Source organism: Mya arenaria, chromosome 7 (assembly GCF_026914265.1).
Source record: "Mya arenaria isolate MELC-2E11 chromosome 7, ASM2691426v1".
Lineage (NCBI taxonomy): Eukaryota > Metazoa > Mollusca > Bivalvia > Myida > Myidae > Mya > Mya arenaria.
Genome location: NC_069128.1, coordinates 46,299,383 through 46,323,571, shown reverse-complemented (window position 1 = coordinate 46,323,571; position 24,189 = coordinate 46,299,383). Strand labels below are relative to the sequence as shown.

General features: G+C 32.7%; 2 protein-coding genes across 2 annotated transcripts; one reads left to right on the top strand and one right to left on the bottom strand.

The window, feature by feature from the left end:
* The first annotated feature begins 3,973 nt into the window (after nucleotides 1-3,973).
* Nucleotides 3,974-8,270, top strand: LOC128240194 (uncharacterized). The gene is made up of 5 exons (XM_052956712.1): nucleotides 3,974-4,071; nucleotides 4,690-4,781; nucleotides 6,535-6,662; nucleotides 6,947-7,036; nucleotides 7,742-8,270. Exons 2-5 carry the CDS (start codon nucleotides 4,702-4,704, stop codon nucleotides 7,810-7,812), a joined length of 369 nt encoding a protein of 122 aa, XP_052812672.1. The 5' UTR covers nucleotides 3,974-4,071; nucleotides 4,690-4,701; the 3' UTR covers nucleotides 7,813-8,270.
* Nucleotides 8,271-21,734: 13,464 nt separating this feature from the next.
* LOC128241185 (uncharacterized) lies at nucleotides 21,735-23,289 on the bottom strand. The gene is made up of 4 exons (XM_052958145.1): nucleotides 23,147-23,289; nucleotides 22,549-22,646; nucleotides 22,238-22,327; nucleotides 21,735-21,996 (listed from the first exon to the last, which is right to left on the bottom strand). Exons 1-4 carry the CDS (start codon nucleotides 23,287-23,289, stop codon nucleotides 21,953-21,955), a joined length of 375 nt encoding a protein of 124 aa, XP_052814105.1. The 3' UTR covers nucleotides 21,735-21,952.
* Nucleotides 23,290-24,189: the final 900 nt, after the last annotated feature.

Below are 24,189 nucleotides of genomic sequence, written 5' to 3'. Positions count from 1 at the left end.
TAAAATGTAAAATCTGCACCACTTAGGTTTCAGTTACATGGAATGGGAGTTCAGTGGTTGCAAGTTTTTCACTTAATTAAGTTCAAGAAGGACACCGTTATTGCAATAACATATAATACAAAGATTAATGTTATTTACTTAATATACCCTAAAATTGTCATTAAAATGCACATAATAGTTTAAATATTTGTGGGTCGAATACAGGCTCAATGAATTGAAACCTAATACTTTGTTTTGATTGATTACTACTTTCCTTCGTGATATGAATATTTCACATAACGTAGAATAAATTAAACTGCGTAGTCATTTACGACAAGATGTAAAAGGAATGATGCAATATTGGCTACATATTTTATATCTGTGTATGCATGTTTTCTTTATATTGTTGTATTTGTTGGCTTTTGCTAGTAAGTGAAGTTGCCTTTAAAAGTGGCAAATGGTCATACTAAAAATCCATTTAACTCTTGGAATTGCAAACTTCCTGAATAACAGACAATAAAAAACTTTCACATATAAGAACACGTTTACGTTACCGAAAGTCGGTGAACGAACGTTTGTTAGGCGTAACGGAACTCTCAAATACTCAATTGATCGCTCGCTGACCAGGGCCTACTTAATATACTTGAACCGCTTTGCGACCAATTGGTGTTCGCTTTTTCGGCTGGGTTATCATATGTATTTGTATAATTACATGAAGTGTCCTGTTATCTCATTGGTGTTATTATGCATGACAACATGATGACGCTCAACGCTATGAATCCAATTTTCTTTTATCATTTCGCTGTACACTATACAAATATATACGGATATCAATTTCGAAATGACTCCAATGCAAGTTCAAAGAAATAAATATCAAACAATAGTTATTTTGAATGTTTGATATAGACATAATATGTATATGAGATTAAAATCATATATATGATGTGAATAGCTTTCGCTGAATTTATGTGCAGTGTTGGTGGTCCTTTATACAATTGTATTTAACGTATTGCCCATTTTATTATAATTACAAGCAACATGTTTTTGCGTCTATCATTGTTGAGGGCAATCGCAATGACTTGTCATCTCACCATTACACACATTGCTAAGCACAGAACATTAAATGAAGCAAACACACCTGTTAGCGAAAACATTCGGTAGTGATTAACTGCCTGCTTATGTGTTATCAATAATATTTGAAAGTCTGTTGACCACAGTCAACTAATTATCACTCTTACTTGGTTACCAAATACAAAAAAAACTGTCTAAGCTTTCTTTTAAATTTAAATGGTTTAAGATTATGTTCAAAATAAAAAAAAAAAATTGTCAGAAAAAAGCTTACTTAAATATCAGCATAAAATGTTGTTGTTAAACCAACAATACTATTTTCATTGAAAAATAAGTGTATTGGACAAGTACATACAAGGATTGACTAAGCGGGATTGACAACAACCTGATTCTGATTCATTTAATATCAAATTAATTTCTATCAAGATCAACAAGGAAACGACATTATAGAAAACATTTTACAAGGTTTTTCAATTAAAATTGTAACAATTCTTATCAATTTAAGAGAAGCTTATCACCAAGCTTTAAAACCGAGATTGTAAGTTAGAGTCTGGGCTGGACGCTGATAAGCAGAATTACACAGTATTTCTTTCATTGTGCTCGTTAATTACTGAATCTCAGGCTTTATTAGAGTGAATCATAACACGCCTTGCCGAATGATTAATGACAATTTCATCAAGTGTAGTGCGAACCTAATATGCTACGTCATATTCTATAGATTAAGTGAGTCATTGTGAATGGCATTTTTAATATGTTTACTAGTTAACGGTCATTTCTAACAGCAGTACGAACTTAAAAAGGGATCCGAAATCGCAATGGTAACCTTGTTACCAATGTTCTATTCTTATGTTGACAGTCAACCATTCCAATTGTATTAATTCAGAACTAAAATTTGAAAAAAGATAACTAAATAAACATTAAATTAAATTTGAAGTACCTTTACTGCGTTTTCGGTTACGGTTTTATTGTCATCACACGTCATCATAATGTTTTATTTTTGCATTCTTCAAAATCGCCTAAAGAGGTCAGAGCCGTTGACAGTGTTGTACCAACCAAGACGATGTAACATAAATGTGTCTTATTTTTCAAATTCAGGACGTAGAAAAGGCTTCCTTCTGACTTTCTGTTCTTTGCTTTTTATAGCATAAATAAGATTCCCGAATAAGTAACCCATTAATTGATGTATTCCCTCTGCGCGTGGCAACCTTTTCCTTATACTATGACCTCCAGGTGTTTTATCAGCACCTCCAAACGGGCATGGTTCGTATGCCGCAATAATTATGCATTCAGTGAAAGGGAAGATTCACTTTTATATTAATATAGGTGTTGTAGGCTTCAAGGAGTACCCATGTTGTTTCCACTGTCTTATATAAATGCTAAAACATGACCTTAACTATATGAGGTTACCAAGGAGTTAATGCATTTTAGTATGTGCTTCCAAATAAAATAATCTTTTCACGATAGCGACGTTTTTCTATCCCGTATAATACCGCGTCTGGAATTGACTATTACACAGATGTGTATCCACGTTTTGTAGAAAATTATATTTCATTCCGAGGAACATATTGAACATTCTTAATAGTTTTTATTTCGAAATGATTAATTTTACTGATATAGGTTTATATTCATGAAGCTGTACGAAATAATAAATGTTCTTAATGTATGACGTCATACGTGACATTCCAAACGTGCACAAAAAGTTACTTTCTAATGAAATTGAATACCTTATCATCGTATAGTGGCTAAGAATTATGCATGTAGGAAAAGATGTTTGTACCGTTTAGTATGACAGGTATGAACTTAACACCGATTTCATGATGCTATGTCCGGGATAAAAATATATTTTAATCTGATTTGAATATTATTAAATGATATCAAAAAAGTAAATGTAATATAATTCCTATAGACATATTTGCATAATTTCTGAATCGTATTAAGATTTCCTGCGGTTAAGGTAAAGGTAAAGAGTGCAATATTTTTTACGCTAGAACTTGTGAAAATATTGTCGTATAATTTCAGTGATCATTTTGTTACGTATACGTGATAAAAAAAAATCATTCAAGAGCTCCAAATCTTATAAATCGTTGCTATTTCGTCTGAGCGTTAATAGCCACGTGAACCGACTAAGTATACGACAGAGGCTCATGCATTATTACGACGTTTTGGTCTGATTGAAACCAGTCATTAAAGGTAAAGACATATGCAACAAAGCATCAGTCTAAGAATACAACAAATATTTTCAGCCAATGAAATTGCACACTTTAAGTCATTAAGAAAAGCACGCAATAAAAAAAAATAACGTTGCTTTTTGTATGTGTTCAAATGTCAGCCTACTGCCCGTAGGGTTCCAGTCTGCTAAAAATCTCGTATAAGCATGTCCTTTGGTACACACACAATGTGCGGTGTGAGGAGGAGTAAGGGAAGGTAGGGACCATAATATTTATGGAAAAAATATTTTTGCTTTTAGCTTAAGTTTTTCTCAAAGCTTGTTTACTCCTTTCACTAAATTAATGTCATTGCTGCTAAGTTTCAAACAATGGTAAGCCTAGAAGCTGGGTATATCATATCCCACCATATAGAAAGAGTGAAAGGGGATATCCTTTCCCTTCATTCACAGTGTGAGCGCGTGATGCGGTGTATTTAACACTATATTTAATGTCATTGTAAGGAGATATTTGAGAAATGAAAATGATAATTATCATAATTCAGATATATCATCTTTTAACCAACTTTTGATGTTCCAATACTATCATTAATTAAATTAGTCGGTACCAGTATCCGGTTTTTACCTTTACGTTGGAGCACTTAATATAACATTAACTTTTCTCAAATATTAAAGTGATAATATAAGTGTGTTACCGCAGAAAGGCATCTCCTCATTTCGTGCATTCATATGCTCACCAATACCTTGATTATTACGTTATGAGTGGAAATGGTCTCGTGATTCAATTGACTTTCCTGATTGGCGTGAGGAATGGATTACAAATTCGAAGGAAGCATATTCTCTGAGTAACGAAACAATTGGTTAGTATAAAATGATATTAATTCACAAGGTAATCTCAATCTAAGTATCCAAGTTATATAATTGAGTTGCTCTTTAAATACTTCTTCATTTTTGTGTAGTTTCTTTTTTATATAATTGATTATACGTGGTAAGTACTTTATACAATTTTAGTTGTTAATTTCAGAAATAATAATAAGTGTTAAACCATTTTTTCCAAATCATTTTTGTTTTTGATATTAAAGCGTTTTCATAATAGTTGTGGTTTTGAATGGCTATAAAATGTCATCTCGATCTTAACGTTTTAGTCAACAAAATCTTTTCATAATCAATCAGTAATTTATTCATGAAAAAAGACCTCTTATAGTATTGTTATATTTAACATTAGGGACATCTCTATGTGATTTTTTACAATCATATGTTTTGACTTTTGATAACAGCATATTCCGATAGTTTTAATTGTTCTATTTTGAAACATAATCGCATAATTTAAAAATAGTGGTATGCGTCTGCTGTTATAAAACATGCTACGTTTTGTTTTAATAATTCCTGAAAATGGAAACATCTTTTGAAGGCGTTAAATTCATCTTGATGCCGTACAATCATGCAAAGATGAGCTTAGTGCATTTTTATTCTTACAGTGGAAATAGAAGATGAGGTGTGTTATCATGCTGGTACTGAGTGTTTTGGGAATGAACATTTTACGTGTAAATGGAAAGTCTTTCAACTATTTGTAAGTACAACCACGAAATATAATATATTGTGTAATAATATTCTGTTCCTTCTGATCAAGATACATTAGCTACACTAATGTGAAATCTTAAGTATTGATTTGTTTTTGTTAATTTCGTAATAGCAATCACATGTTACAGTTACAGTTACATGAGCAAATACTTGTATTATATTTATCCTGGCGTATGCAAATGGGCTTGAACCATATATGAAAATATTTCAGGGATTATTGGTGAGTTTTTTTATCATAAAACGATATACCTTACATATTCCGACTATTAAATGAGTGTGACTTGATATGATTGTTAAGTATCAACTTTCAGTTTATCATATGCTTAATGTTTGAAACTGTAATGTTATTACGCCATATACTCGACTTAACTTATTTAAATTAAGAATGGGCATTTGCCTCTTAAATAGTAGAATATTCTTTATAAGACGGCCGTTTCATGCTTGTCAGTGTTACTCTATGCTAAGTAATGGTTTATGTCTTACTACGTAAATAATTTTTGCACGCAATATTTGACCGCAAACAGTTTCGTTTTAATCCCTTTTGGAGTCGATTCAATGCAAAAAAGGGAATGACTGAAACAATTTAAATTCAAAATAAAAAAGGAATTTACCTCTGAAATAATAAGTTATTTTCCGAAACAACTTAACAAAAAATATATTTCTTTATGCTTGTCAATGTTAACGGTTCATTTTTAACTACGTAGAATATATGATTTGCACACAATTTAACTGAGGATAAAATGTTACATTTATTCCTATATTGAGATGATTAATGCAGAACAAATGATGCAACTGTACCTTTGATTTTGATCATTATATGGACAAGAAGATGATGTTGTTTAACTAAAAAATATCATGCAAAACAATTTCCTTTAATCAAATGATTCAAGGATATTTATTGCTGTATTGATGCTTTTAATATTTTTTTTCAAATTAGACGATTGTTTCCGGTATTGCCTGTACGCTTTAACCTCTTTTAACAATAGGTCAATTAATGTGGTTTTTGTCTGACGTTCATTGTTTCTTTAAGTTACTTTGATTGTATATCGAAAAAAAGCCATAATCAAAGGCAGCTTACCGACCATCATATACAAATACACATCTTATAGTCTGAACTGTTTGCAAAGAAAAATTACAAATATGTATATGAAATGGCAAGAACAAACAGATTACAAAACTATACGATAAATGGATTTTATCATTATCTTTGATGTAATTTATAGAGACTTCTCAGTACAATAAAATATATTTCTGCAAAACCATTATTAGCTTTTATTTTAATATCATGTTTTTCACAATTACGAACAAGAAATAGTTTCAGTTTAAAATCACAATAGTGTTAACCTTGTGGACTTCAAAAGTAAGTAGTTTACATCTGACTGAACTACTCGAGAAACATAGCTTTTGCTGCAAAATCGGTACACTATATTGCCACCTTACACTGAAACAAATAATCACACATTTTAATGTAATTAATTTCTGGTGTCTTATATGTATTTTACTTGAACATATATGGTAAATAAGAGTGACCTTACTGTATCTATAATATTACATTGAGAACAGATAAACTAAAAATGGGATAAAAAATTGTACTTTTGTTTAACTTATATTGCAACATTCAAGTATAAACATTAACATTTTGGCAATCAACGAACACCAAAAAGGGATGAATGTGCATAAATGTTCCATTGAACAGTACAAGACTGATCCTTTTGATATGTGGTTTGTGTTTGTTTGTTCAGAAGTGCCGAAAGGTTTGGACAAGAACACCTTTGCAAGACTCATGAACGGAGGCAGATGTTCCAGAGGGCAGTACTAGGCAAGGCTTGCTCATCTTCAGAGAAGCAAGGAAACACAGGCTTCACAAATGGTATGCGAATATTATAGTATTGGCTTGTTTATAAACAACAAAATATGCTGTCTTTGTTCACATCAGAATAGTAGTTCATCCCAAAACTATGCTTGATTTTGTAAAAAAATACATTTGCGTCTGCTGTAGACATTGGGTACAATAACAAATATTGCATTTTCGAAGGAAATATTTCACCTATGATTGTTCGAATGCGAAATTATTAATTTATTTGCAATTGTCCAACAGAATAGTGTATTCCCTAACAGAATAAGTATCCTTATTTCGCTTAAAATATTTTTCAGATGATTTCATGTTGTTCATGGTCGACAGCCTTTGCAAGGATTCAGGCGGCTGGCTTGCTGAGTGGGTGCGGCAACACGTAGATACTGATGGTAAGTCAGTCTTCTATATTCATACTCATTCAATATGACCGTGGTCAACTACCTTTGCAAAGAAACAGGCGGCTTGAGTGTTGAGTAGGTGAGGAAACAAGTTTATACGGATGTTATAAATGACTGCTATGTTCATAGTCATTCAGGTTATCCGTGGAATATTCCTTTTACACATTACCAGGCAGTTGGTTGAGTGAATTGGTGATCCACCACGTTGATACGGATGGAAAGAGTGACTAAAGTGTTCAAAAACACAGATTTTGTAGAATGCCCAAACTATTTGCAAAGATGTTGGCGGTTGGCTGTCTGAATAGGTGCTCCAACACGTGTATACTGATACAAGGAATGATAGCTGTTCTAAGAATTGTCCAAATAACACCTTCGAGTAGATTTGACTGGGGAGGGGGCAAAACCTTTAATTGTAATTTAAGTAGGGTAAAAAAGTTAATAATGCTTAATAAGGCAACTCTTTTTATAAAAGAAAATAGGGTACTCTCATCAACTTTCTAGAAAAAGTTTACAGCCTTAATATTCGGTTATGGGGAGGGAGGGGAAGGCCTACGGCTAAAGGTGGGCTAAACCTTGTGTTAAGCTTACTGTAAAGTATTGTATCTGCCTTTGCCATATGCTATCATATGTTTAGAAATTCGAAGAAAATTAAAAAACAGCTTATACATTTAACATTTAAACGTGTTTTACTTTCAGGTGATGAACGTATATCCCGTTTCGAGGAGGACATGTTTTACAATGCTGTCGCTGATCTAGAAACATTATAGTGTCCATTTTCATTTTTGAACACATCTGGACTGGTTTGACCACGTAATGGATTGCTGGTCAATCCGTTCTATTCTCTTGTTCATTAAGAGCAAACCTTCATATTTTATACGAATATTGGACCTTGTGAAGACCAATGAACATCTGTCTGTGATATGCTCTGATATGTCTGCGACATATCTATACTTATTTCCTGGAATTGTTATGTACTGTTTCATTCTTTACTAAATGTACCTCTGCATTTACAATGCCATTTCATAGCAAATGTGTATTCCACTTTTCTAGTATATGGATTAGCTTAAGATTCTACGTAACATAACATTTAGAATTACAAGCAACACGTTCCGTTTTCTACACTCGATATTGAATGTGTTTGAGGCATTGCTCTTAATAGAAGTAGTTACACTGCTGAATTTTTTTCATTATATTGTGTGTTTTTTTTATCTTATAAACATTTCGAAGAAAGTGCCGAGAGTGGATTGTACTGTTAACGTTTTTAACTTCACTTTGTGATCCATCTATGATGCGAAAAGCATTTTTTTGAATATCTTAAATACACGAAGGACAACTCATCTTTACTATTTAATAATATCATATAACATTTACTCATACTGTGATTTGTGTTAAGCTTCAAACTATTAACAATAAAATCAGCCATTGACTAGATGAGGATCGTAATGTTTTTAGCATTCATAAATATGTGTCAACTGGAACCATTACCCAGATATCATCAGTTAATATGGCGTATTCTATATTTTCATGTAAAGCGGAATAAAAACATGTTGTTCTTTCTGAATAAACGAACATGTTAAAAATATATTATGTGAAGGGAAATTTTGAAATTACATTCCTTTGTTATAGCTCGTGTCAATAAATATATAAAAACTCTATCAGAAGTGTTTCACACGATCTAAAAGCGGTAACAAATGATAATATTTCACAATGTTTAATGCCACATTGAGTATAAACTGGTATCACGTAATCGTTTTATTTGATTTATATTATATGGTATGGCTTAACGACATGAAAAATGACGAATAATGTAAAACACCTAAATGGTAATAATATTCAAAATTGCATTCCTTAGCAAATGATAAAAGAAACTAGTTGTATTTTTGTAGTTTCAAATACAATAATTAGATTTAAGGTGGAACGCGACTATGATTTTTTTTTCGAGTTTCTGTCTGAAAATTGGTATACGAATAGAAGAGCATATGCACAGTTAGGGACTGTTTTAACGTTTTCAATATTCAGAACTGTTTTGAATCGACGAGTCTTCAAAATATGCCACTGGCGTCAATTTTGAGACGTCTGTCATATTTTTGCGTTCCAGCTACAATAACCGATATTTTCTTCAATTCTTCGTTTACAGCTATGAAATTTTAACGTCAAGTGTGTCTTGTGAAAACGTTCACGCTCATATATTTTTCTTTCTCTTGTTGAACGTTATTGTTTTTAAATTCGTTTATAACGTCATTTTTCGCAGGAAAAACGGCGTCGTGTTTCGCTGAAAAAAGTGCGCCTTTCTTTAATTCTTGAAAAAACTGCTCGTTTAATTTTTGATTTTTTTAAATACATGTATTCAATGTTTTATTCCAAATCGCCTGATATCAAGAAAAGGGTGCCTCACCGACTTCGTTTTTGCGCAGTATCAAATAATCTAACCCCTGTTTCTTTTTTCAATTCGTAGTGTATTTAAACGTTTAGCATGACGTTAATCGAATATTTTTTGTTTATTAAATGGAAAGATTAGAGATCTTAGAGTGTCTGATCAGTTTTATGTTAGTGATATTTGTTATTGTTGTTGTACATTACTAATTCCACACAAGACGAGCGCTGAATAACCAGCTTTATAAATCAATGACTTAAATCTGGCGGCAATTTAATGAGAGGCTTTCTTAATTATTAAGCAATCTCATTTGCCGAATTATAATATTTTGATAATACACATCAATAATCGTTCTAGTCACTATGCTATGAACTGCGACTATGCTGATTAGTGCTTTGTTTTGTATATTTACATCTACAGTAATAACACAACAATAAACGGTTCTACTACTTCGTTAGTTACCAATTTCTTTTATAAGTTTCAGAAAAGATCTGCAGTTATAAGGCTCTAAACTAAGCAAAAGCATAGTAAAACCAGTGTGTGACACTCATTTCATACACAAAATATAACTAACAAACCAAGAAATGATAATCCACAGAAATCTGCATTGTAAAAAGCACAAACGGATCCCGGCAGTAGAGGGGGTGCAGCCCCCCCCCCCCCTTAAGTCATCCAAAGTTTTCTTCTGTATGTCACTATCGGAGAGAAATGTAATAGTATACAGATCTATAAAATACCGGCAGTAGAGGGGGTGCAGCCCCCCCCCCTTAAGTCATCCAAAGTTTTCTTCTGTATGTCACTATCGGAGAGAAATGTAATAGTATACAGATCTATAAAATACGCAAAAACGCGACTATAGAGTTCAGTGTTTTGAATCTAATCTTGATGTAGTCAATCGGTTATCGTTGTATAAAAACATATACAATTAATAAATTCCACTAACAGGGGTAACCATATTTATTATTGACTAAGTTTTGTAGTGAATATAACTCTTGAACATTTTCAATGAGGGTCATTTGTTACGCAACGGTTTGGGGAGGGGTGGGGGATGGTCAGTTCATGACGATAACAAATGATCGGTCATTCTTTGAACAGAAAGAAAATGAGTCATGTGGTCAATATATAACGGGTTAAAATTGAATGATACATTGGCGTTAAGTTAAAACACACTAAAATTTTAAAGTGAAACTCTTATTCAAAATCAATATTCCACATGTATAACAAACAGTTATTTTGACTGATAAACCCTTACTTCACTAAATAATAAACTCATACAAAATATTATTCACTGATTACAGTATTGTAACTGTTTATTTAATAGTAGAAAGCGCAAAAATGATTCATTTTTTTTTTGTGAATGCTAAAGGATTTACTATGGTCTCATATTTCTTTCAGATTAAACTCGGTATTCTGCATGAGAACCATTGTTTTCAATATATATTTATTCTTAAAGGCATATTAAAACAATAGTATTAGTTGTGGTAAATCGTTTTTTTGTTTAATACATGCGTCTGCACTGATTGTAAATGATCACATTGAATTGTTTCTATTATCTCATCTTATTAAGGGTTTTATAGTTCACACAAATGCACTCACATGAACGCACGTATACGCCCACATACTCGTACATGTACGCACACCCATGCACGCCCATACACGCATATACACACATGCACGCTATGATAAAATATATGTTCCAAAGGGCTCAAAGAATGATCTTAAAGTTAACGTTTTTAGTGCAGTAAAATGTTCAATTGTGTTAATCAATGCATTGTTTGTTTTAATCCATAACGAGTTATTTTGTTTTCATGACTTTACCACGTAATCAAAGCTTCTCGTGCGTATAAGCAACTTCATGAGACAACTTTCGGCGATGCATTCAATGCCCATAATACAGAAGCCAACATAGCTACCTTATCCCGCACTCAATATCCCTGCCGTGCGTACAATGTCTGTGCACGCGTGAGTTCGTGCGTGCGTGCGTATGTGCGTGCGTGCGTGTGCGTGTATATGTGTGTGTGCGCGTGTGTGTATGTGTGTGTGTGTGTGTATGCGTGCGTGCGTGCGTGCGTGCGTACGTGCGTGCGGGATGGGATGGTGTGTGGGGTGCGTTTTGATTTGACGCGTGCTTGCGTACGTGACTTTATTGTACGTTTTGTGCGTGTGTTTGTATGTAAGCTATAACAACCCTTAAGAAAATGAGCTTAAAGTAACTATTTAATGATGCACACTTACTCTCCCATCTCAACTCAACTCAATATCTTATTTTTACCCATGGCTGGACATAATCACAATACATCCAACCATTGCTAGACATAGAACATAAATAATATTATATACATAATAGAACAGTTTAAAATTATAGCAAATTGGTGCCAAAATATTTATATAGGTAGGATATAGCTATATATAAGTATAAATAAAAAGCTTATATTCTACATGCAAATAAAATAAGTCTATTTATCTTCCATGATAGTAAGGTCGTATGTGATCTGACGCTTGGATGCAGAAACCTTGTCGAAAACAAAGGTTCTTATGAGAAATACCGAGTTGATTTGAAAAAAATGAGCATAAAACATGGTATTTTTAACATTATGAGATTAGGGTAGACCACAGTAAATATTTTAGCATTCACCAATAATTTAATGTTTTTGCGCATTCTGTTATTAAACACGCGGTTAAAATCTTGTAACCAGTCATTAAATATTTTCCATAAATGCATAATTGAGTAAGAAGTTAAAGTTTTATTAGACAAAATTGAACTTGTTATACATGTTTATGCATGGATTTTGGATAAGCATGTCACTTTAACTATTATAGTTCATTTATAATCAGTGCTTTAATGATTTAATAATGTTGACTATTCGGAATTCAACAGAAGAAAACAATGTTGAATTATCAATTAAACTAAAATTAACAACAACTGTTATGTGTTATTGATTAGTTGTTCATTGAAAACTAAGCTTTTATTAGCGTAAATAATAGTTCGATTTACGTCATACTAAACGTTTTATAACAATACGTAATGAACAATAACAGGTATAGGGGTTAGATTATTTGATACTGCGCAAAAACGAAGTCGGTGAGGTACCCTTTTCTTGATATCAGGCGATTTGTAATGAAACATTGAATACATGTATTTAAAAAAATCAAAAATTAAACGAGCAGTTTTTTCAAGAATTAAAGAAAGGCGCATTTTTTTTCAGCGAAACACGACGCCGTTTTTCCTGCGAAAAATGACGTTAAAGACGAATTTTAAAAAAAATAACGTAAAACAAGAGAACGAAAAATATATGTGCGTGAACGTTTTCACAAGACGCACTTGAGGTTTAAATTTCTTGGCTGTTAACGAAGAATTGGTGAGACTATCGGTTATTGTAGCTGGAACGCAAAAATATGAGAGACGTCTCAAAATTGACGTCAGAGGTATATTTTGAGGAGTCATAGTTTCAAAATTGTTCCGAATATTGAAAATGTAAAAACAGTTCCTAATCGGGCATATGCTCTTCTATTCGTATTCCAATTTTCAGACAGAAACTCGAAAAAAAATTCATAGTCGCGTTCCACCTTAAATCGAAATAACATGGTAATATTTTAGCAATGCATTGAGGTGATAACAATGCTGGATCACATATACATGCACAATCTTTAAACATAAGAAAAAACACGGGACGCCGCAAAATGGTACAAAACTCACAACTGTTAAGTCTAAAACGCAACCGGGAAGTAAGGATGGTTCCCATACTCCTAGATCAACAGCCAGACGTAACCCGGTTCAACCTCGGACACAGTCAGTTAAAGCGCCGAGTAAACCTTCAACAAACTCCGGGTACAAACATTAACTCTACCCCTGGTGGTGAATCTGTGACATTAGGAGGAGTGGACTCTAGCTAGGAAAGGCAGCCGAAGGTTAACCTTAAGATAGACGTCCTAAATGTACAGTGTTTAGTGTCAATATTCCTTGTTATTTGCCATTCTATGTCGTAGTTTGCTTTTCAGTTGATATCCTTTTCAAAACGGTTTATGTATCCATCACTTTTAAAAAAGGAAATGAAATAATATTTTATTTGATGTAACAATAATATTTTACGTATTACTAGCTTTAAGCTTCGACCTATTTTGTGAACAGTTTGTGATTATTGCAATACTACAATCAAAGGATATAACTCATATTTAATATATTGTCCTCTACCCGTATCAATTTTTTAACACACCGTCATTATCAAATATTACCTGTACCCACTTCGTCAGCATCTGATCCCGTCTTTTACAAATGTCAAGGACAAATGCGATTTTCATATCATCTGAAAAACAATATACACTTAAGTGAATCCGAAGCAGCAGAAATAGAAATATAATATTTGATACTTTGATTAAATATAGTTGTTTTTCCAATCAATATCATGCTCTCTATCTCAACATTGTTGAACCTAATAATGCCTAAATCATATTTGGCTGTTACCTCTCAGGCAATCAGTATATGTAATTACAATGTGTTATGTGAAATATCAGATATTTTTTACGGACCTCATATGTTGCGAAAGTGATTCCGGAGCGCCTTGAAGAATCTGACCTTGGCAAATATGTGATTACACAGACCGTGTATAGCGAAATGGTAAACGGTTCTGTAAAATTAGAGAGAAACTTTGGAAACTTATAAATGAAATTATTTTTAAAGCAAAAATACTGACACAATATGAAAACAACAGTCATTGTTACGAATTATAATTTGAAATTGTTTCTAGTCAGGCCGACAAGAAAAAAGTGCATTTAACAATGGTTATTTTTCTGAATAAAACCTGTTATCGTTTCAATTTGTTACAATGTCTTATTTAATGCATAAAAAGTTCTTACAAACATACAGTGATACTTGACAATACAATACAAAGCAGCAATGCTTTCACAAAGAAGTTAAAATATATTTTTACGATTATAATCTAAGCACAAATCATCACAGATTATGTTCAATGAATTTAGAGACTACATTTGAGATGCGTATCTACAAAAAGCTTTATGCACAGCATATCAACTTCCCAATTTCTCCAAACTTCTTAAGTCCCTTATAACAGGATTAAGCTAATCTCATTATTTTTGGTTTTCAGGTAATTGCGTAATATTAACTTCTTTAAGAGTTTTTGTCACCTTAGATAGAAATTATCTTTATGTTAATCACAATACACCATTTTTCATTTATCAAATTTTAATTTAAGTATGTATTTTGGCTAATTGAAATAAGCTACTTAAGCCTGTTAAGCTTAAGAAGTTTCGAGAAATTTGGGCCAGCTACTAGGACTAGCAACACCACAATTATCAACGTTTGCATCACTCCCTTTTTCAGAATCCGACATGCTTAGGTGTCTTATTTCTTCCTTTGTCCTGCTACCGTGTTGCTCTCTCCTTGTAAATGATTGTAAAAAAGCTAAAAGTAAAATATGATATGGTTGATATTTATTCATACTCCCGAGTCAATATCCAAATGTTAGTCAGTATTGATTTGACAACTCTTGCATTATTCTGTCTCACATCTGATATAATTTAGATAATTAATTATAACGAGATCACTTTTGCTGTTAAATTCAATGGTAGTGTGGTCCCACGCAATGTGTTTCGTATAACATTAGCTTGTTTACTTGCTATAATATCTGACACGAAAACTGTATTCGTTTGGCTATAGTTGAAGTGTCGATATGCTTCTTAAATATCTTCAAAGGTTTATGATATCGTATGATATGATGCAACGATTTGCTTAAGCGCTCTATACCTTTGTTCGCGATTATGAAATGTACCAATTGAATCTGTTTGTCATATGTATTATAGCAGCGTGTTTATGATTTAACAATAACGTTTAGTTATTAAGCTTTTATAACATTTTGAGCTTGGTTTCTGGATTTTGTAGGCTATTCTTATGCTAGAATAGACGTTCTACCTTCAAGATTATCTTATCAAAAGGATACATATGTTTGTTACTCTGAATATCCATTAGCAATATCGCACGTGAAGAATGGCAGTATTTTTGTTATAATTGACACCTTATTAGTTTTGATTTCTTCGGATTGTGTTTGATAGTATATAATATTATATATCTTCGTCGTATTTAACGCTACATGTAAATTTAGAATTAAGTTGATCCTTTATTAATTATATTTAATTGCAAACTCAAAATTAAAGGGAGATGAAAAAGGGTATTGGCAATATTAACAAAGAAATACAGGCACCATTTGTTTATTTGATAATGCACAGTGCCGTATCAGTTACAGAATGTCCAAAAGCAATTAACTCTGCACCAGAAACATTTCAGTAACATACGGGAATTTTAGCTATGACAATATGATCGGTTAAAATAGTTCAAATGAGGACAGAGAAGTAACAGAAACATTCAAAACAGTGGCTCGTTTTGTTCACTTATAATACCCTAATCCTGTCATAAACATTTGTTAATCGAAAGCTACTTCACATTTTGAAACCTTATAACTTGTTTTGTAAAAACTTGTTGCCGAATCATGATGATACACAGGAACGATTTACTCACATGAGATAACTGTTCAGCCTTAAACTAAACATGGAAATAAATTTGAAAAGAAAACAAACCCACTAAAACCCACTAACAAAATTAATTAAAATTGAATTATGTTACAATGTTGGTGTAACAATTGTGTTACTCGTACTTGATAGTTTAAAACTACAATATGCAGTTTTGTGCGTTTAAAAGCTGCACCCTCACAGATTGAACGTTTTTAAGAATTTTTTTTTATTTTTTGTCTTAGAACGAGCCAATCTATGCGAAACTGCATGGAAACCAGTGACATAAAATCAGAACGTAGATTTTCATAATTTGTCTAAAAGCATAAGTAACGCCTACAGTCATAAATTATTAATTTTCGAGCGGTAATATAAAAATCGGCGATCTGATCTTTTGTCCGCAGTCTTGGTTTGCACTGGTTTGCAGATATGTACGCAAGCATAGGCTCATTCCAACACAAAAACAAAAACGTTGTCTAAACGGTAAATCTGCGAGAGTGCAGCTTTAATATGTTATGTCACGTTGCTCTCACTTAACATAGTTAAGGGCATTTGCAACTACTAGTCTTCTCACCATAACATGTATTGTTTTATTCCTAAAGATCCATCAAGTCAAATTCACCTGTTGAAAAAAAAGATCGCGTGAGCGTATTAACTTGCTTCATTATTTTTATCGTTTATCTCTTTCGATTAGTCTGGACGAAAATTTTAATTGCTTTCTTTTGACAAATAATGGTAGATGTGAAAACATGTCTTTAAGAGTGTTTGTACTTGACCACAATTCATTACCACAACTTGCCATATGTATATGGATAAGGATAAAACAGAAAAAAATAAACACAGATGTGCTTTTGGTAAGCCTTTTATAAAGGTAAAACATTAGTGTAATAGACAAGGATCTTTCCAACCTTAACACCAGAGTAAATAACAACACATAAACCTGTGTTATAGATCATTACAGAGCAGGTTAATTTCTCAAGATCAGTAATGCCATCATATCATTATACCATATCATTTACAGTGAGTTCCAATTCCAGGTCTAATCCAGCGTGTATATCTTTTTTATCAAACGTTTAATCGCATTATATAAAAAAGAATCTACGTCGGTAGCGTATAATCAGACTTACTCAATATTTCTATCATTATGCTCGTTAATAACTAGAAGGAGGCTTTCGAAAAGTGAGTCACTGCCTTCACAATAATGACATTTCCGTTTAGAAACATGACGAATCTTACTACGGAGTCAAAGGTCAAGAGAGTTCATGTAACTGACATTATTAACATATTAATATGTTTACGGTAATTTTAAATATCAATATTAACAAAAGTCGAGCACAAAAACCGCTCAGCAGGGAACCAATGCTTTTGACACAGCTAATGTACCATTGATATTAAGTATGCATTAACAGATGTCGTATTTATTCAGCACAGAATAAAGCGGAATACAAGACGCAAATTATGGAATATTATAAGGTTTTGGCATTGCCATTTTAATTAACAACGCGTCTGAGTACTGCTTTAATGGGCTAGGTTTTATGTTAAACTTCATACTCATGACAATAAACGTTGTCTTTCCTTAAGTGGCGCTCGTTGTACTGGCCAATATATGTGTTTGTTCATACTAATTCAGACACGTTTAGCGGTTGGAGTAAGGCCGCTTGAAAGCTTTCAGTTATCCTACTACTTTAAAACACTGTCACTAAAATGTTGACATCGTTTCTTTCAATGTTGACAAAGTATGTTTTTTTTTGTTTATATAAAACATACACAATATCATAAAAGTCTACATATCTGTACCGGGAAATTGTGTCCGACAGCAGTTTTAGTAAATAACTTTAATTCCTGCTTTTCGAATATTGTATTTATTTTAATATTTAATTGCATTAAAACATACGGTTAGCGGCCTTTAAACTACTTGATAAATAGCTTAACATGATGTGAGGACTGTCGATAGCGGTTCAATTACCATTTATATACTATCGCGTATTAATTGAAATGTACCATTATTTATATACTCTGTGAAAATATGTTTTATAACTTTTGCGAAATTTCAACATTGAAAAAATAATACAATGATACTTGAGGGACAAGTAAGGTAATCGAAATTTAAAATACACCTTTTTTGGAAGTAAAAATCATTGTAAACAATCCATAATAAGTTTGATCTACAACTTTCATTTGTAAAATGAAATATAAACACTTTAATATTTGTAGACTAGAATGGCTGACTGTGATATCTGTTTTTGATTCAATGTCCATGACAAAAATGATAATCAATTAATCACTGATTGGCTTTGGTTCCTTGGAGAAAACGACATCCTCGAGGTAACGGATAAAACAGCCACAGTCGTAACTTGCATAGGAATATTAAATCAACCCGTTTGCTCGCAGCCGCTTGGCTCGATTCGTCGTTGGGTCAAACTTAATTAAGGGACCAATGGCTTTATGCTTAAGGTTATCATACCCTCTTGGCTCGAATTGTCTGAGGCTCGTGGTATTTGCGCCGGACCTTGTGAGTTCGAGTCAGCGAGGTTCGACTGTACCGACCATAAACGTGCTAACCGATCCTTACTAATCAGTTTAAATGGTGACATTCAATAAATATAGAATCATTGATGATAATCAGTATTTGAACCATTAAAACACTTTTTTAGACAACGTCTTTGGTTAGTTGTAATGACAGCATTAAAAGTGTGAAAATAAAGAGATACTTTTATTAAAATGGTATGAAAGTCGACATGATATAAACTTTTAAACGTTGAACATAAGTTTGTGCACTTCTCTGGTTACATTTGCACCGCAGAGAACCGTTTTTACTTCTGTGTCGATCGTGAACTTATCATTTGTTATAATTTATGCAGATATTTTATGTAATTGAAACGTTTTATGACCGGTTATGATACGGTTATGACACGAAGTGCGGTTTGATGACAGGCGCTAGACATTTTATGATTAAGACGGGTATCTTATCAGATATTTTATTTTATGAAAATGATATTTTGTAAGGTGGAATATGATAACCGTTTTACAAAGTTATAAAAGCCATCCCGTTACAAATGCCTTCTTTGTTAAACGCATTTGACGCTTGACGGAATTACAATTAATAAAAGGATGTAATGGAAGTGTGAGTGCTATACCTCGTAAAATATATTTCTGCTTTTCAACTTTCTCACATTATTCACTCTTCATTCGAGTGTCTGTTTTAAGTCAGTCAACTTAAACACTTGTGACTTTTATCTAATATAGTAAATAGTGTGCGCTTTTTATATTCTACGTTAAATGATTAATTCATATTCAAGAGTCATCTTTTATTCATCCATTGTTATGGTGACCCATTACCCAGTTATGGAAAAAGTGGTAGATTACGTTAAATCGTGTTGTCATTTGATCTTATACCTACTTTACACGGATAAATACCCTTTCGGGGAAGGCATGGATGATAGGGGTATGCGATTATTTGTATTGTAAGTTAGGGAACATAATTGTTTAATATGTTGTTCGTTCATGATGCAGCACGTTTCAACAATTATACTCTTCTGTTAGTACATTTACAATAACAATCATACCTTAAGTTTCGACAATTAAGTCGCGAGCATAGTTAAGTGAACAATCGACGTGTTCAAGAAGTTCAATATCAGTTAATTGCATAATCCTGATGTCTTTGGTATAAGAACAATGAGCAGTATGACTTGTCAGGAATACCATTTATTTACTTCCTTCTTAACACGTACTTCATGGACAATGAATTCATTGTTTTATAGTCCGCCTCATTGTATATTTCTTAATGATAATAGGAAATGGAATGTCACTTGAGCCACTTGTAGGAGGCGTTGGTATTTTTTTGCGCTTCCGAGTGCTATCAGTCTAAAGAAGTTCTGCATCATTTCTGTAGTACTTTGAATGTGCTACATCAAAAAAAAATCACTACCAGATTTTAACATGACCCCATCAGATCTGCAGAAAAGGGATTGGTTGGTGTTTAATATTGATAAATCAGATAAAAACATTTCAAACAAAACTGTTATTGATTTGTTTCGGAAACTATTTATGCAAATACTAATGTTTTTTAAGAAGGATTTCACTGTGTGAAAGCTTATCTGGCAACTATTCTTAAGTAGTTCTACATGTGCCAAAGGCCCTAATACCAAGGTGTGCAAGATTTTTAAGATTTGTTTTCTTTTCTTAACCATTTTAAATTAAACAAAGGCAAACCTATGCCGCTTGGAGGACCACGCCTTCGTTCTATTACTGAATATTGATTAGGTGAAAAGTTTTCTGAAACACTTCGACAAACCTGTTTTCAAAATAGTATTTTGACAGTTCTCCATCAGTCGCCAATTTTGTTAAAAGAATTGTCGAAGTGTTTTCAGAAACTAAACGCTCAAACAAACTTTGCTAAAAGACCGCGGGCGTGGCTCCGCCATCATCATGAACTGCCCTATGTTTCCTTTAAAATGGTCAAGATATAGTTAATAGTAAATCTTTGGTTAAAGTCTTCATTCGAAACAAAATGTTGCCTTCCAAAGTAGCATATATAACGTAATTTATCACGTGGTATACACACACTGCTGAATGCATTTGCGATTCCTCTGCCCATTTCATGGTGGAAGCTCAAAGTAGTATTGATGTTATGATTTTGATATCAAATAAAACGCTAGCAAATACAGGGTAAGGAAAGTTACGTCTAAATTCAAAGTTATTTGATCTGTTTTAGTTTAAGACTGCTAACACATAAGGAATTTATAGATATCAAATTATCAAAATGCATTATATATAGCATTTTATTACCGACGTAAATTCATCACGATATGTTATTACAAAAAAAATAAATATACATAACGCCAGCATTATGCGAAATAAATAAATATATATTTGTACAGGCAATTTTAAATTAAATACAGCATTTAAATTATATAAAACATTTACATATTTGACAGTAGACACACACAAAGTAACAGGTAATGGCTATAGTAAGATTCAAGCAGAACATTTGGCAACTGCACTGAAACATAATGACATCATTTTAAATGGCAGTATCAACATGGCCCGATTGTTTGCTGCGAAAGACACACACACACACATAACTGCAAAAACATATCACACAACACGGAATAAATATATTAAAACATGTAAACAGTAATCAACTATATCACAGACTGTAATGCTTATGTTCTGGATTACGGTAAGCGTAAAATAACAAAATGTTTAGATGATAGACAGCATGTGGATTTCTTTAAGACGTCTGTATCCATCTTGTAGTTTTTGCCTGTGGATCACCTCGGCCATTTTCCATCGAAATCAATTTCGGATATAAATGGACGGTTAACATGTCAAAAATATAAATATTGAACTACACGGCAAGTAGATCGCTTATTAATTTCAATCCATCAAGTAACTTACTGACTTTACCCCTTCGAATATTAACTATGTACTCGATATTACACATATGGCAATTCAAACTTAGTAATACACAAATGCTTACTAAAACACTACAAGTAATTAATACTTCTATTTAAAATAAAAAAACGAATTAAATCTAATGATAAACTGGCATACATCCGAGGATGTTTTCGATGGAAAATGGTCGAGGTGTTCCGGATTGTATTCTGAAGCGACAAGAGTTTCTTGTATATTTTAGACACACCATTCAATGTCAAATTGCGGTACACGTTCACTATATTGACAATAAAGTAGTTACACCGTTGTACAACACAGTATCATCAGTTTTCTGGAAACACTTTCAGTTCTGTTGACATTGTATATCTAAAACATAATTTTACGACTTCATATCTCGGCACTATCCTTAAGGAATGTGATATGCTTTTCTTCAATACTGTTTTAAGCCTTTTTCTGAATAATGTATCCGGATTTCTCTCAATAGTGTTTAACAGTGTATCCAGTACCTCCTTAATAAAGTATCTGGAAACAAAATATTAAAACATGTGAACTTTGGGCAGTCTTCCTGAATAGCAATTAACACCTTCAAATGTCTTGCTTTTGTTGTTGCAAATGTCTCATCGGTAAATTTTCTTTTCAAAGAGGGTGATGTGTCCGTCACCTTAAAAAAAGAACGTGATAAGGGTAATTTTGGATGGTTGACTGCCCTCACAGTTATTGTAAGAATATACATATTTAATTTCACTTCGACAAACGTCTAATCCTAGCATAACTATTGGTATACCGTTACAATAAACAACCTATTATTTAATAATTCAGTGAAAGTACTCAGTTTTATATATGTTGTTTTTTAACCATTTCGATATGAAAAACTACAGAAAAAAGTCAAAATCTGAACATACCGTCTTTGTCAAATATTTCCTGAACCCACTTTATCAGCATCTGATCCCTTCGTTTACAAAGATCAAGCACAAATGAGATTTTCAAAGCATCTGGAAAAAGAACACACACACAATATTAGGCACTGGAACATGAAAAACTGCGAATGCAAATACACTTCACTGATTCATTTTATTTGACGTTTTGTCAAAATATTGCTCGATGTTGCATATTTGGGGAATTCAATTTCCCGTCTTCTTGTTACCTCAAAGGCAACACGTATTTTACAAATGAAATATTTGTAAGATATTAAGGTCAAATGTATAATACAAACCTGAAATATCGTGGAAATGATTCCGGAGTGCCTTGAAGAATCTGACCTTACCTAGATTGTGGTTACACAGACCGTGTGTGGCGAAATGGTGAACGGTTCTGTATAATAAATAACCAACATTTGAAATATATTTCAGAGATATCCAATGGTAGCAGCAACAGTCCAACATAAGTAATTGTTCCGAAGGACCAGACAAAATAGCTACACTCTTGTTTTTTTTTCTATCTACACAACACGTGACACCATTATTGTATGTAATCTGTTTTTTATTAACAGCTAAGTGCATGGACATTTTTTAATGGTTCAATGCAAAGCAATATATTACAAATCCGTTTATAAGACTTTATAGGAGAAGTCGTCCATGGATATAACCTACATACTCCATAAAGCAAATCATTAATTTGCAACGCTACTCAACTGTATAAGCTTTACAAATTACACATATATTATAAACGTTCAAAACTGTTGAAATTTAGGACACAAAACATAAGAGAGGCATAATTATAATAAGAGTGTATCTAAAAACAACCCAGAGGCTCTTGACACAAAACAACTTCTAATGAAAATAAGGTTCAAACAATATCAAAATCAGACTTACGGTCCAGTGTATTGTCGTATGCTTTCTTCAGGCTTGGTGAAGTCATCGTCCTTTTCCATTTGCTTCTCAACAGAGTCATTAGATTCAATTGCCCGGCTCGCAACAGTGACAAACAATACCGTTAAAACTAACGTGCGAGTCATTATCATACTGTTAACAGACATTCCAATGTTCACTGTCTTCTCTGGTTGAATAGTTCTAAAAATAAAACAACAAATGGCTGATATATTTCCAGACTTACTATGGTATCTGCATTTATTCTACATTCGCGTAAATAATACCGTCAAACATTTGACACTTTTAAAAGAATTAGTTTTCGAGAAAAAAAACGCATTAGCAATGAGTTTTTAACTAAACGTGTATCAGCAGTAAAATGTAGTCATTGAACATTACAGGCACAATTATTTCATCATAAACTGAATGCCGCTGCAATAAATTAACATTCCATCACTTCGCTTTACTGCAAAGACTGCAACATATGCTACGTAAATGCGTACAATTTATACAATTTATATTAACAACCAAAGATATGAAGCGTTTAAGCTATTCGTCGTTCTCTTTCATAGAATCATTGTATGAAAGCTATTGAAGGTATTTTACCTTATCGTCATTTGAACAAAATGTATTATTCGGGAGATATATATTAGTTTCTCGCATGATTATGAACGAAATTAGTAACCCAAAAACTGATCATCTATAGACTAATTGGTAGCCTTTGGTTTATGTCATATTGTGTCTGTGAATATGAACACTATTGCCGGTTCATTGATAGCTGTTGATATTGTTTATATAGATTAGATATATAGATTTAACTTTAAATCTAACGTGTATTTATTATATCTAAGTTGCGTGTAAAGTCCTCTCTCTTTCCTTTCTCTTCAATTAATAATATATCTGTAGCAAATGAGCTGTTTAAATATGTATTACACAAGCCACGAAAACATTACCACAGAGGCTTATGGTTGGATGTTTCCCACTAATGAGAAATGATCTGCGAGAATAAAAACTGCAAATACCATTGACATGATAAAGCTAAGACATTA